The sequence below is a fragment of the Sturnira hondurensis genome, unplaced genomic scaffold (assembly GCF_014824575.4).
Source record: "Sturnira hondurensis isolate 20B ecotype Veracruz unplaced genomic scaffold, ASM1482457v3 Scaffold0019433, whole genome shotgun sequence".
NCBI classification, from domain to species: domain Eukaryota; kingdom Metazoa; phylum Chordata; class Mammalia; order Chiroptera; family Phyllostomidae; genus Sturnira; species Sturnira hondurensis.
In genome coordinates this window covers 213,156-230,606 of record NW_028092064.1, presented here as the reverse complement: position 1 = coordinate 230,606, position 17,451 = coordinate 213,156, and the positions used below count along the sequence as shown (strand labels likewise).

Genomic DNA, 17,451 nt, shown 5'->3' with positions numbered 1-17,451 from the left:
CCCACACACATACACATAGCCACAAAGCAGTGAAGCAGGTTGCCTTCCCTGGCAATTACCTAAGACTCTGCTCCACATAATAGGTTCCTTTACAGGGAGTTCAAGCAGTTGTACCTAGTATACAGAAGCAAACACAGGAAGGCTGCCAAATTGAGGAGACAAAGAAATATGACCCAAATGAAAGAACAGAACAAAGAACTAAATGAAACAGAGGTAGCCAGCCTGTCATATGCAGAATTCAGAACACTGGTATTCAGGATGTTCAAAGAACTTACTGGGTATAGCAAGAACATAAAGGAAGAAATGAGGGTTATGCTAAGTGAAATAAAAATCTGCCCTGGCTGGTATGGCTCAGTGGATTGAGTTCTAGATCGCCAACCAAAGAGTCACCAATTCAATTCCCAGTCTAGAACACATGCCTGGGTTGCGGGCTGGGTCCCCAGCAGGGGGTGCACGAGAGGCAAGCATACATTGATGTTCTCCACTCTTTCTCCTCCTTCCCCCTCTAAAAAGAAATAAATAAAATCTTTAAAAAAAGAAAGAAAAGAAAAGCGTTAAAAAAGAAGAAGAAGGAGAAAAATCTACAGAGAAACAACAGTGAAGGGAAGCTAAGCCAGGATTCAAATTTAGAACATAAAGAACATAAAGAAGAAATAAATATTCAACCAGAATCACAAGAAGAAACAAAAATTTTTAAAAATGAAGATCGTATAAGAAGCCTCTGAGACATCTGCAAATGTGCTAACATCCAAATCACAGGAATGCCAGAAGAAGAAGAGGAAGAGCAAGAAATTGAAAACTTACCTGATAAAATAATGAAAGAAAACTTTACTAATTTGGCAAAGGAAATAGACATACAAGTCCAGGAAGCCCAGGGTGTCCCACACAAGTTGGACTCAAAGAGGACCACTCCAAGACATTGTAATTAAAATGCTAAAGGTAAAAGATAAAGAGAAAATTTTAAGAACAGCAAGAGAAAAGCAGAGAGTTACTACAGAGGAGTACCCAAAGACTATCTGCTGATTTCTCAAACCTTACAGGTAGGAAGGGACTGGCAAGAAGTATTCAAAGTGATGAAAAGCAAGGACCTACATCCAAGATTGCTCTGTCTAGCAGAGTTATCATTTATTATGCAAGAGCAGATAAAGTGCTTCCCAGACTTGGTAAAGATAAAGGAATTCATCATCACCAAGCACTTATTATATGAATTGTTAAAGGAACTTATTTGAGAAAGAAAAAATTATCAAAACTATGAACGTTAAATAGGCAACAAATTCATAGCTATCAACAACTGAATCTAAAACAACAACAAAAAAAGAAAAGAAACTAAGCACACAGGATTTCCGGCCAAGTTGTAGGCATAGGTAGTTACACTCTGCCCCCTCCCACAACCAAAAGAAAGATGACAACAAATTCGAAAACAAAAAAAAGCCAGAACTGCCAGAAAATCGAACTGTATGGAAGTCCAACAACCAAGGAGTAAAAGAAGAAACATTCATTCAGACTGGTAGAAGGGACAAAGACTGGCAGCCAGGGTGGAGAGGACTTGTGGCAAGGCAGTGGCTGGCAGTCCCACATTTGTGTCCAGATAAAGCGGGTGGAACAACTGTGGTGCAAGATAGATCTGGCAACCTAGGGTCCCAGCATGGGGAAATAAAGCCTCAAAACCTCAGGCTGTAGAATCTGTGGGGGTTGTGGCAGTGGGAGGTACTCCCATCCTCACTGGAGAGTTCATTGGAGAGACCTATAGGGTCCTAGAATGTATACAAACCCACCTACCTGGGAATCAGCACCAGAAGGGCCCAATTTGCTTGTGGGCAGAGGGGGAAGTAACTGAAGGCTGGCAGAGAGACAAACAAGCAGCATTGTTCCCTCTCTGACCCCTCCCCCACATATAGCACCACAGTGCAGGGAAGTGGGTTGCCCCACCCTGGTGAATACCTAAGGCTCTATCCCATACAACATAACATGCACCCCAAGACAAAAAATATGGCCCAAATGAAAGAACTGATGCAAAGCTCCAAAAAATAGAACTAAGGAATGAAGAGAGCCAACCTATCAGATGCAGAGTTCAAAACACTGGTAATCAGGATGCTCACAGAAATGGTTGAGTATGGTTGCAAAATAGAGGAAAAAGTGAAGGCAATGCAAAGTAAAATTAAAAAAAAGACAAAACAGGGAGCCAACAGTGAAGGAAAGGAAACCAGGACTCAAATCAACAATTTGGAGCAAAAGGAAGAAATAAACATTCAACCAAAACATAATGAAGAAACAAGAACTCAAAAAAATGAGGAGAGGCTTAGGAACCTCTGGGACAATTTTAAGCACTCCAACATCCAAATCATAGGGGTGCCAAAAGAAGAAGAGGAAAAGCAAGAAATTGAAAACTTACTTGAAAAACTAATGAAGGAGAATTTCCCTAATCTAACAAAAGAAATAGACTTCCACGATGTCCAGGAAGCTCGGAGAGTCCCAAAGAAGTTGGACCCAAGCACATGCCAAGGCACATCATAATCAAATTACCCAAGATTAAAAATAAGGAGAGAATCTTAGAAGTAGAAGGAAAAAAGGAGACAGTTACCTAAAGAGGAGTTCTGGTAAGACTATATGCTGACTCCTCAAAAGAAACCTTGTAGGCAAGAAGGGGCTGGAAAGAAATATTTGAAGTCATGAAAGGCAGGGACTTACATCCAAGATTACTCTATCCAGCAAAGGTATCATTTAGAATGGAAGGGCAGATAAAGTGCTTCCCAGATAAGGTCAAGTTAAAGGAGCTCACCATTATTAAGCCCTTATTATATGAAATGTTAAAGAGATTTATCTAAGAAAAAGAAGATGATCAAAACTGTGAATAGTAAAATGACAACAAACTTACAAATATCAACAACTGAACCTACAAAAAAACAAAACAAAAACAAACTAAGCAAACAACTAGAACAGGAACAGAATCACAGAAATGAAGATCATATGGAGGGTTACCAGTGTGGGGAGGGGAGGGGAATGGGGAAAAAGGTACAAGGAATAAGAAGCATAAATGGTAGGTACAAAATAAGCAGGGGTAGGTTAAGAATAGTATAGGAAATGGAGAAGCCAAAGAACTTACATGTACAACCCATAGACATGAACTAAGTGGGGGAATGCTGGTGGGAGTGGGGTGCAGGACAGAAGGGAATAAAGAGGAGGGAAAAAATGGGACAACTGTAATAGCATTATTAATAAAATATACTTTAAAAAAAGAAACTAAGCACACCACCAGAACAAGAACGGAATTATAGAAATGAGATCATTTGGAGGGTTCATCGGGGTGGGGGAAGGGGGAGAATGGGGGAATGGTACAGGGATAAAAATATGTAATTAGTAGGTATAAAATAGACAAGGGGATGTTAATAGTATAGGAAATGCAGAAACTAAAGGATTTATATGCATGACCCATGGACGTGAACTAAGGGGGGCATTACTTGGAGGGAAGGAGGTAATAGGCAGAGGGGGGTAAGGGGGGGAATTGGGACAATTTTAATCATGCAATTAGGTTTTAAAGGAGTGTTAAGAAAACTCAGGTTGACTATGGACTTTGTCCATAGATAATTTTTAGAAAGTACAGAGTATGAATCTCATTGAATTGGTTTAAGGAGTAGTGATTCTTTTAGCTTTCGGATTGTTCCCTTCCTTGGTTTGTAAGAATGCTGAAAAGTTCTTACTACAAGTTTTATAGGTATGGAGATGGAATGTTTAATTTTATTCAGACATGAGCAGACTTTGCTTTGTGAGTTTGAAGGAATTTTACACTTTCACAATTTACTGTTTTTTAGGTTAAACATATTTTGATACAAGAAAAAAGAAAAATATCCCTGGCTGGTGTAGCTCAGTGGATTGAGCACGGGCCTGCGAACCAGATGATCGCGGTTCGATTCCCAGTAAGGGCACATGCCTGGGTTGCAGGCCAGTTCCCGGCAGGGGCCAGTTCCCAGCAGGGGATGCACGAAAAGCAACCATACATTGATGTTTCTCTTCTTCTCTCCTTCCCTTCCCCTCTAAAGATAAATAAAATATTTTTAAAAAAAGAAAAAAGAAAAATTTAAAAGAGAAATTAACCATCGAGTTAGTTTAAATTGCAGTAGTGATGAGTGGAGCAGGATAGGAGAGTTCCCATTCACAAATGTATACCTGTGGCGTTATTTCCATATGTGGTTGTACACATAGTCAAAGAGATGCACTGGTGGCCTTGGGAAGGAGGTGGTGTTCATTGTAAAGCTGGAGACGTCTGTTCCATTGCTAGACCACCTCATCTCTGTGTACACTAGATTTGTTTTTGATAGCCCTTTCATAACTTTGTGGAGAACACAGTTACACTGCCTAGTTTTAAGTATTGATTTGTTCAATGTAAGCCTTTAACTTAAACCAGAATTTTCCTGTTTTTAGTTTTAGAATATTTTAAATTAAGAGTTAAGAGTTCATCCACTAAAGTCCTCTGGCCTTCTGGAACCTCTGAGAGACCCCGAAGTTTCCAGTTCACTCTGTGTGGTGTTTAAAAATGTATGACCCTGTTGTTATGTCTCTTTCTAAGGACAGTGTGTAGATGGGTGTAGTCTCCCCTCAGTTCCGGCTCATCCAGGGCAGAAGTGGCCTCATTCAGCACTGTATCCTCAGAGCGTAGTGCACATTGTGGTACTGAGCACATGGCAGGTGCATAGATGTTTTCATGACCAGACTAAACACATTTTTTTTCATCGCTTACTTATTTGAAGTGTTCTGTAGAGGAATGCTCAAAGAACAGAAAGTTTTGGTACCAATTCAGTACAACAATTCACTTTGGGAAGAAATCTGTTTGGGAAATTTCTTGCCCTGTGCTAGAGAATCAAACATTTTTTAACTACTAGAATTTATTGTATATAACATGAATATTTCCTGTATACCTAACATAATGATCCAAAACACTGATTGATCTCTACAGCTGCAGTGAGAAGAGGAGTTTGTTATTTTAAACGGAGGCGGAAGAAACTGTAGAATTAGCAGACATAAGAGAAAGTGGAGAAGGTAGAGGATGGAGTTGCAGACTCTACAGGAAGCTCTTAAAGTGGAAATTCAGGTTCACCAGGTATGTTGCATTATTGGCTTTTCCACATCATGGTATCAAGTAATGGCTGAGATTAGTAAACAGGCCCTTCTCTGATTTTTAGTACAATTGTTAATCATCTTTCGGACAGATGTCCGGTAGTCACCTCATTTGCCTTTTATCTCTACTTAATAAACTCATTGATAATACTTCTGGGAGCTTTAATAGAATATTCCTGGTTTCCTTTTCACAGAAATGAACTGAAAACAATTTTTGGTATACTAAAAGTGTTAAAGAGAAACTTTTTTTCCAGTTCATCTGAGGGACTTGATTCATGTGATTTATGACTCGACTACTAGGTATACCAAAGTTTTTATGCATTCAGTTTTATGCCTTGATTTCAGTTGTTAATGAAGAAAATGTGATTGCCTTCACAGATGTTACATTTCAAATTTCATAATTCTTACGTTTTGCCTCAGGTACTTAGGCTAAACAAACCTTTAAAATACAGAAATAAAGATATATTTATGACTGTATTTACATGATATAATTATTTTTATAAAATACATTGTACATTAAATATAATTTAAATGTTAAATATGTATGTTTTATTTAACATAATTGTAATCCATACAAAAAGCAATCCTTAAGTAACTAAGTCATTAACATTTTTTGTATAAACAGAATACTCTTTTCAATACATTAACTGGATGTGGTTCTAGATTCAGTACACACACATAGACATGCATAATGTTTGGTTAATAAAAAGTGACAAATCATGATGAATGGACTACTTTAGAATGTGCAGGGTGTTGGAATAGGAGAAGAAATATTTTTTTAAAGGTGTTTGTTCTTAGGTATAGTTTCCTTAGTCTTATCTGAGTAGTCCTTAGACTATAAGTTTCTCAGAGTTAATGGAGGAAAGCTTCAAAGCTTCATGTGTTCTCTCTCACACACACACACACACACACACACACACACTTACACATTAAGGCTTTGCATGTTCAGAAATCCCTGCTGCTGCTTTGGATCTTGTTAAACTCTTGCTCAGCAGTAGTGTTATAGTTTGCCATGTACAGGCGGGCTTTTCCAAGTGAACTCTTTCTATGGTAACTTTAAGTTTTATATATTTAAATTTAGTATATTAAAAAATAAGCACATTTTATCTATTTGTTCCTACTTCTGTTACAAATTGGGGAGAATAAAAATCTGTTGACGAAAACAGGCTTTGTCTTTTTCCTGGACTGAAGTATTTTAACGTAGAGGGTGTTGAATGCCCAGTCTGGCTGAATGGCAAATAATGACAGTTAAGTTCACAATTTGTTCAAAGCTGACATCATCATGGAACAAATTTCTGGAGAACAGTAATCAATCTGAAATTTACATGGATGAGAGATCATTTAATGAAGTTGTGTTGTGATTGTTGGAGATAATCCTCCTCAAGAAACTTTGAGATGGCAAAGTTGACATTTTGCTTTTAGTTCATCCTCACAATATAGGAACAAATCCCAACAAGATTTTCTTAGAAGACTCATGACCTAAATTAAACTAAATTACTAAAGATTAAGTAGAATATTAAAATATTTTGTTTCATATTTAATATAAGCATACCAGTTTCGTGAAAAGTATAATTATGAAAAAATTTAATGCCTATTCTGTTTAAAATTATATTTGTTGGCTCAAAAGGGATATAATATTCTTTATATAAAGTCATCCCAGCCACTGTCTTAATATTCACATTAACTATCTATTTTCTTATATATATATCTATTTTAGCATAAAATTAATAGCATTTATATTTATCCTTTATTATATGATATTTTGTTTTTGCAGCAATAAACATTGATATGTTTATTGATAGTGTTTTAACATGTAGAAATACTAAGATATTTTTATTCCAGTTACATTTAGAATACTTTTCTATTTTTAAAAAAAATTTAAGTATTTGGGCCCTGGCTGGCATAGCTCAGTGGATTGAGCGCGGGCCTGTGAACCAAAGGATCGTGGTTTGATTCCCAGTCAGGGCACATGCCTGGGTTGCAGGTCAGTTCCCAGCATGGGTTGCATGAGAGGCAACCATACATCGATATTTCTCTTTCTCTCTCCTTCCCTTCCCCTCTAAAGATAAATAAATAAAATCTTAAAAAAAATTTATGTATTAGCAGTAAATCCAAGAGACATGCCTGTTTTGTAAATCTAATGTTATTCTGATTGGATATGTGGTAACTTGCTGATCATCTATTACGACAAGTTCAGGGATGTCAGTGATGACATCAGAGTAGGCTCTGGCTATTAGGCTGGGGGCAAAAGCCACCCCTTTGTGCATTTCCAGTTATGGAATGAAGGTAGGGCTGAAATTGAGCTTACTGTATAGAAAGTGTTATGCAACTGCCTGGTATTGCTGTCATAGAAGTATATTTTTATTCTTTATGGATAGGAAAATGGTTTAAAAAGTAGCAGTGTGTACTAATTGATGTTGAATAAATGTTTATATAATAATGGCCTGTGATGGGCATCTCATCTTTTTTTGAGAAATTGCCTTTTTGATGACTCTTATGCAGATTTGGTGAAAGCCATATTTAAACTTTCAGAGTATTTATTCTATATGGAACCCAATAGTATAAAGCAGAGGTTAGCAAATATTTTTTTAAAGGGCCAGATAGTAAATTAAAATATTTTATACTTTATAAGTAATTTATAATCTCTGTCACAAACTGTGCTCTGCTTCTGCTCTGCTGTGCAGGCAAAGCAGCCTTAGACAATATATAAATGAATGAGTGTGGCTGTGTCCCAATAACACTTTATTTACACAACAGGTAGATGGCCAGATTTGCCTGTGGGTTGTAGTTTGCTGTATTCTTGGAAAAGAAAGTAAGTTTGATAATACAATGTCAGCTTAAAATCACTGATATTTGGATGGTTTAGTTAGGTTGCCCGGCTTGTTCAGTCCTGCCTCTCATGATGTAAAATGCAGCCTGACTGCTTACAGATCGAATAGTTTATTTACCTTCCTCAGAGGTGGCATTTTAGTGTGGCTATGAGTAGTTTTTAAATTCCAGGTCATGGAGGAAAATCTTTTCAGCTTCAAAAAGGCAACTTTAATATAGTTGGCAGTTCTCTGGTAACCAAATCAAAAAGGGAAACCAAAGGTTTTTCTCTTTGAAGAGTGTGGTTAGCCTTTAGGCTGCATTGGTAAAAATGTTTGTGCTTAAAACCTTATTGTTTAGGCCCTGGCTGGTGTAGCTCAGTGGATTGAGTGCGGGCCTTCGAACCAGAGGATCGCGGTTTGATTCCCAGTCGGGGCACATGCCTGGGTTGCAGGCCAGTTTCCAGCAGGGGATGCAGTTCCCAGCAGGGGGCACACGAGAGGCACCCATACATTGATATTTCTCTCCCTCTCCCCTTCCCCTCTAAAGATAAATAAAAATAAAATCTTAAAAAAACAAAAAAAACACCTTTTTGTTTAGTTTCACTGAGCTCTTAGAATGTGTGTTATTACTATTTTGTAATTAACAGCAGGATATACAAGAGTTACCGCTGTCACATGGGAAGTAGAGTATATAGTGAGTAATCTACATACCTTGTGTGTTTGGAGGTCACATGGTTGGCAACCTCAGCTACCTAGAATGGAGCCCAGCACCTGAGATAAGGCTTTTGACCAACTAGAATAGATGTTAGAAGTTATTTACCAAAGATTATACAGTAAAAGCTGACTCTTTATTTTGGGTTGGCCAAAAAGTTTATTTGGCCTTTTCCTGTAAAATAAAAAGACACATTTTTCATTTTCATCAGTAGCTTTATTGATTTGGATAATTTGAGTATGTCAGCTCTCTCTTAGTATTGGCTTCTAGTGGGTAGAGGCCAGGGGTGCTGCTAAACATCTTTCAATGCATAAGACCGCCCCATAGCAGAGAATTATTTGGCCAAAATGTCAGTAGTACCAAGAAACTTTGCAAACCATTTTTGATGCGTTTAATCAGTCACAACACCTTCTCCATACATTGCACAAATCTTTTTTAGCATTTGTGTTTTTACCTTTCTTGACATAATAAAGCATAACAGACCAAAAATGTTGCATATTTTCTTTCATCTTCAATATTAAAATGGCTGCACAAAAATTCACCGATTTTAATAAGTTTTTTCTAAATGCGTGCTGATAAGACAGCTGCCACAATACAATCTAACAAAAATTTTTTGAACGAAGTTAAAGACAGTCACTACTAGAGCCACTGTACAGGAAAAACTAAATGAACTTTTTGGCTAACCCAATATTTAAGAAGGAAGACAAGTATATGATATATTTGAGAAAGTTTTTATTTTATGACTAAAAAATATAGTCACCCAAGAGATAGATTTTCAGTTATGTGAGAAGTTCACTTTATAGAACATTTTATTCCCAGATAACTTTTAGGAGTCAGCTTTCTGGAACTCCTTCATCCTTCAGATTCTTGGGCAGTGATGCTTTTAGAAATTGGGTTAAGATCAGACAATATCCATTTTTTCTTTGTTCTTTATTTTGTTTGGATTTCTATTTTCCTTAGTAGAGGTCTTTTCTTAGTACTCTGGCAACACTCTCCTTCCCAGAGGAACCCAGGTAGGTAGAGTTTTGCGTTATTCTTCCTTCACTTTCTTACTCTCAAATACTGAGCATCACTGTTCTACCAAGTACATCCCTGCCTCCCCTCACGGAGAAGACAGTGGCCAAATCACATCTGACTCTAGGCTCCTTCTGCGCTTGGCTGTTGTGTCCGGGAGCTGCAGCTTTCTAGGCCTAGTTTGGGATTCTAGGCAATTACAACATTTTAAAGAGATATTTTGCTTTTGGATCATCCAGCTTGATCAGTTGCCTTTTAAACCTCACCCCGATCCCTATCTCATCTCCAGATTTGTTAAAAGCAGGAGCATTTTGCCCTGGCAGGTGTGAGTCATTTGGTTAGAGCCTTGTTCTATAGTCCAAATGTTGTGGGTTCGATTCCTAGGCAGGACTCATATTCAGGTTGCAGGTTCGATCCATGGTCAGGGCACTTATGAGAAGGCCACCAGTGTTCTCTCTCACATTGATCTATCTGTCTCACATCAGTGTCTCTCTCTCTCTCATTCTCGTTTTCTCATTCTCCCCCCACCCGTCCTCTCTCTCTAAAAGCAATGAAGAAAATATGTCCTTAGGTGAGGTTTAAAAAAAAAGCAGGAGCACTTCAGATATAGAGTGGTAGTTTGATTTTTTTCTTATGTTAAGAGAAGTGTCTGGTTGACCTTTTATGTAGATGACAGAAGCTTTTGGTTCTGATTGTGCTGTTGCACGTTTTCTGAGTGTGAGCTTAAAACTCTAGATTTTGGGGGCTAAACCAGATTGGCCATATTGAGTTAATGTGTGAGACTGATGTCTCTTTTTCTCTCTTTATTACCAGAAACTGGTTGCTCAAATGAAGCAGGATCCACAGGTAAAATACTACTTTTGTTCATTTATTTTTTAAATTAAAATAATTTAAAACAAAGTGACCATAAAAATACTAAAGTATATACCAATATTTAGGTATTAAAAACTATCATATCTAACAGCAATTATATTAGCATATTGGTCTTCATGTTATAAGGGTTTAGAAAAATCCAGTCATTCGGTTATAATATGTCAGCAGCTATCATTTCATCTTTGTTACTGTTATTTGCTTTTGTGTTAATTGCTTTGAGTATTTTGGGGGGGAAATTGAGAATTAGTACTCTTCATAGAACTTAAATTTCATTTTCATAAGCCCACTTACTCAAAATCAGTTTGTAAGGCTTTCTGTAGCCTCAAAATGATTGAATATGGCCCAGAACCATTCTTATTTTGGTTCCTATAAACCATTCATAGTTTATAGTAGAGATAGTGTACAGAACATTGTACTATGTTCAGGGTAAGAATTTAAGAATAAGTTTTAAAAAGCATTTAAAATTTTATTGTTTTTTAAAGAGCCTTTAACATAGCAAATGCTACATTTTCTTTAAATTCTCTTAGGAGTTTTTGACTTAGACGTTTTATTCTCTGTCCCTGAAGGGAACTCTTCCTAAAAAGTTACTTTGTCTTCCATGGTCGTATTTGTTGTTCAGGCAGTGTCTCTTTCTCAGTTGTTAGACTATGGGTCCTAAGTGCGGAGAGTACTTACCAGGCTCTTAGGGCTTCTTCCTTGCATTTGTTGATTCATAATCTGCTCACAAAAGAACTGACCCACTGATGGGTACTCAGGTGTATATATCTTTAGCTTGTTAAACATACCATATGTGCCTCATTGTAAATTTAAGTCAAATAAATTCTTGGATTCAGGAATGGTATTGAGGCAGATTGTGGTTTGGAAGTAGGAATAATAGTCATTTCAAAAAGTTTAGCGCCCAGTGACCTAACTGTAGTGTTTTAACACGGTCCATCGATAGCTTACACTTCATTTCTGTTTGACATGGGAACTTCTTTGAGAAGCTTCTCCATTTTTACTTATTTTAAAATATTATTTAAATTAGATTTAGGGAGCCAAGATGCAGTAGACCGTAGATTAATAAATTCTTTTATATTTATTATGGTAACCTATATTATCAGCAACTGAAATATTATTAGAAAACATGAGCATTTTCTATATAGCTGGTGGTCATGTAACAGCAGCCTTAACGTGGAAAATCTGAGGGGCAGTAGATTGTTGGACAGCCCCACAGATGCTCTGTCTGTGTCTGTATCTACATCTGCATATCTACCTACCTGTGTCTACACACACACATTTATGAAAAGAAGACCACAGGGAGTAATAAGCATGAGAGGAAGGATGTGTGCCCTAACCTGGCAGAAGACCAGGCGGAGCCCATTGAAAGAATTGCATGTGAAATGACGAAGAAAAAATTGGTCTGTCATTGAGATGGTGTTTAGTCTGCTAGCTGGCTGTCCTGCTACATTAAGCATTAATCTTGCTTTTTTAATCTTAGTTTTTCCCTCACTTGAGTAAAAGGCAAGCATATTCAGTGTATCTCATCTAAAATAGTATTCTTTTTTAAATCCTAGAATTTGAAAGCTGAGAAAATGCCCTGGTAGTCAGTGTGTTAATTTGAATGATGTAGTGTTAAGCAGCACTGACATCAGCAGCACTGACAGCTTTTCAAATCCAGGCTAAAGTAACAAATGTGCTCTACCAAATAAGGGAGAGGGCAAGTAGAGAGAAGCCTCTCATCTTTATTGATAATGCCGTTAAGCAGGCGGTGTATTCGTGCTTACAACTTCCATTTTCCTGCTTTTGTCTGATTAGTGGCACTTTAGGTTTTCTGTCAACATCCTGTAAAGAATAACAATATTTTTAGTAAAAAGGAATACTATTTTACAGTTGCTAAAACTTCTTAGAATTTAAAACAATTGCAAAGGAGCTGCCTGTGTTCTAGTGCTAGCAGCCTACATTTAGGATCTGTGCAGTAGGTAGTGATAATACGACTATAATTTAATGCACGATGAATTTGATTGGCTACATGTTTAAGGTTGCTTCATCATTTGTAATGCAATATGCATAAAATCTTCTTGCTACTATTCTGTTAACAAATGAAATATCTTTCTCACAGATATTTTTTCTTTCCAATCAGAATGCTGATTTAAAGAAACAGCTTCATGAGCTCCAAGCCAAAATCACAGCTTTGAGTGAGAAACAGGTAGGGGAAGGGGGGGCGTATTTTTAACATTGTGTTCTAAAGATATGTCTGCTTGAGACTTCTAGGAGAACTGCTGTTTTTCCTCATGTGTGAAAATAAGTGTGGGCAGCCAGACTCAGTTTTTATTTTGTTTGAGCCCTGTTTATCTATTTTTATTTTTGGTTAAAATCGTTATCTAGAATATCCCATGGGTACATGTTACTGGCAAATATCTAAGAGCAGTGTGGCGAGCTGCTGTTAACTGTGTTAATTAAACTCTGTACTTTACCCATAGGGGAGGGGTAAAGAAAGTCTGGGCGTGGGAGCTGCTGGGTGTGCTGTTACCTGTCCTGAAGACTTGAGGTGACGGCTAACTTGGAGAGAATGGAGAGAATAGATTGCTCTGAATATAGGTCTCCCATTGTGATTATTGTGATACCTTTATGTTAATCTTTATTAGATATTGATCTACTATTATGTGCAAAACTTTGGTTGAACCTCGTTAGATTTATTCTGTATAGGGCAAGAGAAGAGCATCTTGCTTTTTTCCAAGGACATTGGGAAAGTATTTTTTTTGAATTTTTTGTATAGTGACCTCCACTTCACCAGTTCAGGCAGCTTTTGCCACCAGGTGGAGTGTGACAATTGATAGAGCTTTACATAATTGTCTGTGGTAGTCTGACAAATTATTGCTTTCTTATTCCTTCCCCACCACCTTTCGTGTGGTAAAAATGAGTGGTTTTCTGTCATGGAGGAGGTGAACGGGTGAATCAGAATGATTAGCTGATTTGCAATTGATAGTTAATATTAGTGATATCTCATTGAAGATTTTTGATTGAATAGTTCTCAGTTATTGATTTTAATGTTGTTTTTAAAACTTATTTAATGAAGTAATAGCTGTGAGGATATTTTATTTCTGGAGATGTCTTTGTGTGTTTGTATTGTGTATTACTGTGTTTTTCTCTTAAGGGGAGAAATAAATTTTGAGAACTATTGTGGAATAGACACGAGTTGTTAATTTTCAGAGTAGACTTTTTTCAAGCTGAGTAAACAACTGTTTTTTTCTCCTTCTCCTGTTCTTAAGCTGTTACATTTCCCCATTTTGTCTTCTTCAGAGATGGAAGGTGTTTTAGATTAGGGAATTGCCAAACTAAAATTGGGAGGAGGTGGTGTGGTACAGGAAATTTTTAAGGAAAAATATAAACAGTTTATTAGTATGTGTTTGGCTATGATAGTCACTCAGTTCTCTGAAGTCAAAATAATGTGTGTTAGTGACAGTGTTCGAGCTTTAGAATTCTGTTAGTGGCTTCCTTAGAGTTTCAGAGTTACTTTGACAAGATGCCAATGAATGAGTCACTTTTGGTGAAAAATTCATGTGTTCCAGCAGAAAAAAAAGGTGAAAACTGATTAGTAGAGTAAGGGCAGGGGAGCAGGGGGAATGCTGATGCTACAGTTGAGGAAAGTGAGGCAGTTAAAAACAATTTATGTTTTTAAAAAGTTTTTGTTTGTGATACAAAGATTTGTTTTATTTCTGTAACTTTTTATTTTTAAATTTTTTTTCTATTAGGGATCTTGCTTAATAGAAAATTGCAACCATATATGTATCATGAGGCAAACTGTCATCTGGACTAAGTTTGGATTTTAGAAACTAGAATTTTAAAAAGTGGGTTTAGCATTAGTAAAGTAAAGAAAACTGGAGTCAGAACCTGAAATGTGATCTTGCAGTTTTATTTGCTTAACTATTAAAATAATCTTTTTTAAAAAAGATTTTATTTATTTTTAGACAGAGGGGAAGGAAGGGAGAAAGGGGAAGAGAAACATCAATGTGTAGTTTCCTCTCTTGTGCCCCCTGCTGGGGACCTGGCCCACAACCCTGGGCATGCGCACTGAATAGGAATCAAACCAGCAACCCTTTGGTTTGAAGGCTGGCACTCAGTCCTCTGAGCCACACCAACCGGGGCTAAAATAACCTTTTTGATATAACAGAAAATGTATCATTTCTAGGTAGGATAGTATTTGAAGAAAACACAGCTATACAGTTCAAAAGTTGGTCTTTCCTCACATGTTATTTCCAACATGAAACATTGATACTTAGTTTAAAATAGTATAATTTTAGGACAGACTCCTAATGCTGAATGCCCAGCTTTGTTTTTCTTTTCTCACAAGATCCACTTAGCCTCTGGGAAAACTTAATGATTTTCCTTCAGATTTTAATAACTAAAATCTGAATTACCTTACTTACATGACTAAAATTTTAATTTAACGTAAGTTTTTTGAGCCCTGGCTGGCATAGCTCAGTGGATTGAGTGTGGGCCTGAGAATCACATGATCGCGGTTCAATTCCCAGTCAGGGCACATGCCTGGGTTGCAGGCCAGTTCCCAGCAGGGGATGCATGAGAGGCAACCATACATTGATATTTCTCTCCCTCTCTCTATCCCTTCCCCTCTAAAGATAAATAAATAAAATCTAAAAAAAACACATGAGTTTTTTGATTGTGAGAAAAATTTTAAATACAGACTAACTCAAAGAATGTCACATTCTGGAATTAACAATGATGATAAACCCTTAGTCATTATTTGTTTCTGTTCTTTTTCTATATGTATTATTCTACGCTCATTTTTTCTATATCCATTTGAAAACTTAATTATACAAGTAATAGATGCATACAATCTCTTACTTTACTGTATTAATAAACCCAAAATATTGCAGATAGTCATTCGTACAGTAAGTACTTAATTTGTTTTTCTTATTGCTACTGCAGTCTTTGATACTCACTCAGTTTCTTTCTCAAGACATTATGAAATCGTACACTGTATTTGGGAAGATACGATCTTTAGAGAGCATCCTTCATGGCTAAAACCCAGTGAATTTCATTGAATTCTTGGTTAGAAAGGTCGAGTGAGTTTAAACTGTAACTTGAGGTTTCTGAATAGAAACTTTCCATGGCAGATTTTGAGGTCAAGTTCTTGACCCACAGGGCCAGGTTGACAAGTTTTTAATTCAGGAATCCCAGACTTGATCATCTAACAAAATTATGTTATGTAGCCACTAAAAATGAATCGTTTCAAAAATTGTTTGATGACATAGGAAAGTGCTCATGATAAAATAAGTGAAAAAGCACATACAACTTTATAAGCATTACAATTCCATTTTTAGGCCCTGGCTGGTGTAGCTCAGTGGATTGAGCAAGGGCCTGCGAACCAGAGGATCGCGGTTCGATTCCCAGTCAGGGCACATGCCTGGGTTGCAGGCTGGTTCCTTGCAGGCCAACTACCAGCAGGGGACGCACGAAAGGGAAACATTGATGTTTCTCTCCCTCTCTCCTTCCCCTCTAAATATAAATAAATAAATAAAATCTTAAAAAAAACAATTCCATTTTTATGTGTGTGTTATAGGTGTATATATATATAAATATGTAAATGTGTATAAAGATAGTGTCAGTTTTAAGTGTTGGAAGGTGATGAATTTACTGATAGTTTACTTTTTATATTCTTGTGTATATTTGCTAAATTCTCCACAATGACTATGTTTCCTTTATAATCAGAAATAGAGAAGAAACATTACACAAATGCTAATACCAAACTCTTGTCTGTTCCTGGTATATGAACCATTTTAATCAAAGAATCCACCTATTTTATTTTTTTTTAAGATTTTTAAAAAATTTATTTATCTTTAGAGGGGAAGGGAAAGAGAGAAGGAGAGAAATATCAATGTATGGTTGCCTCTCATGAGTCCCCTGCTGGAAACTGGCCTGCAACCCAGGCACGTGCCCTGACTGGGAATCGAACCTGGATTGTGTGGTTCACAGGCCCATGCTCAATCCACTGAACTATACCAACCAGGGCGGAATCCACCTATTTTAAACACTAGTAATACTGAAGTGTGGAAGCAATTATTAATTTTTTAAATATTGTTTATTCTCATTCTGCACCCTTCCTTCCTTATTGTTCACATGCATGTGTGATCTTTTGCTTGTCCGAGTAAAGATTCTGATTCTGCAGCCAAAGCACTTAGTTGCTTTAGTGCTCCGCTTTCATTCTGATTCATTGTAGAAGCAATCTTAACATCTCAAAGTATGTTGTTTGTCCCCGTGATGATTAAGGCTTAAGCCATAGTAGTTGCATTTTTCATTGCCCTGCCTTGAACTGTTTGCCACCCGACCTCCCTTCACCTGGTGCTCTCCTGGCCAGGCATCAGGGAACAGCTCGAATGACTTCCTCAGAGGACCCATCTCTGCAACCCCTTCCCCCTGTCAAAATCAGCTGTGTCCATAATAATCTCATTGAACCTTTCACTTTTCCTTTATAGCTGTGCCATTTAGGATTAGGTTCATGTGTGAATGACTAAAAACTCAGAGTGAAAATGGCTTAAACAAGGTAGAATTTTATTTCTCCTGTGGGAGCTCTGTAGGTGGACTGTGGCTGGTGATAGTGGCTCCACAGTGGCAGGGAACCCAGGCTCCTCCTACTCTGTTGCCCTGCCATTCTCAGCACGAAGCTTCCACATCATAGTCTAAAATAGCTGCTCCATCTGGTAAGAAGTGGGAAAGGCAGCAAAGAGCAAGCCCTTTATTTTCAAAGATGTTTGCTGGAAGTTGTGTGCGCTACTTCCAGTTAGATCCTGTTGGTCAGAACTTCGTTAATTAGGGACAAGGAAGGTCAGAAGTGTAGTCTCTTCCAGGTGGCCACCAGCAAATGAAACTCAGGGACTCTGGCACTGAGTAAGAAGGAGGAATAAATACTGAGGATAATTAGTAATTTCTGCC

At 37.3% G+C, this 17,451-nt stretch overlaps 1 protein-coding gene across 22 annotated transcripts in view; it reads left to right on the top strand.

Annotated features, from left to right (window-relative positions):
• PHF21A (PHD finger protein 21A) overlaps window positions 1-17,451 on the top strand; it is a 173,021-nt gene that overhangs the window by 33,381 nt on the left and 122,189 nt on the right. For 14 of the 22 annotated variants that reach the window (XM_037028054.1, XM_037028055.1, XM_037028053.1 and 11 more), the window contains 3 exons: window positions 4,952-5,095; window positions 10,462-10,494; window positions 12,620-12,706. In XM_037028054.1, the coding sequence (XP_036883949.1) occupies window positions 5,042-5,095; window positions 10,462-10,494; window positions 12,620-12,706 (174 nt within the window). In that variant the 5' untranslated portion in view covers window positions 4,952-5,041. Of the gene's footprint in view, window positions 1-4,951; window positions 5,096-7,869; window positions 7,925-10,461; window positions 10,495-12,619; window positions 12,707-17,451 lie in introns of all 22 variants that reach the window. The other 8 variants (XM_037028063.1, XM_037028057.1, XM_037028064.1 and 5 more) reach the window with 3 other exon arrangements.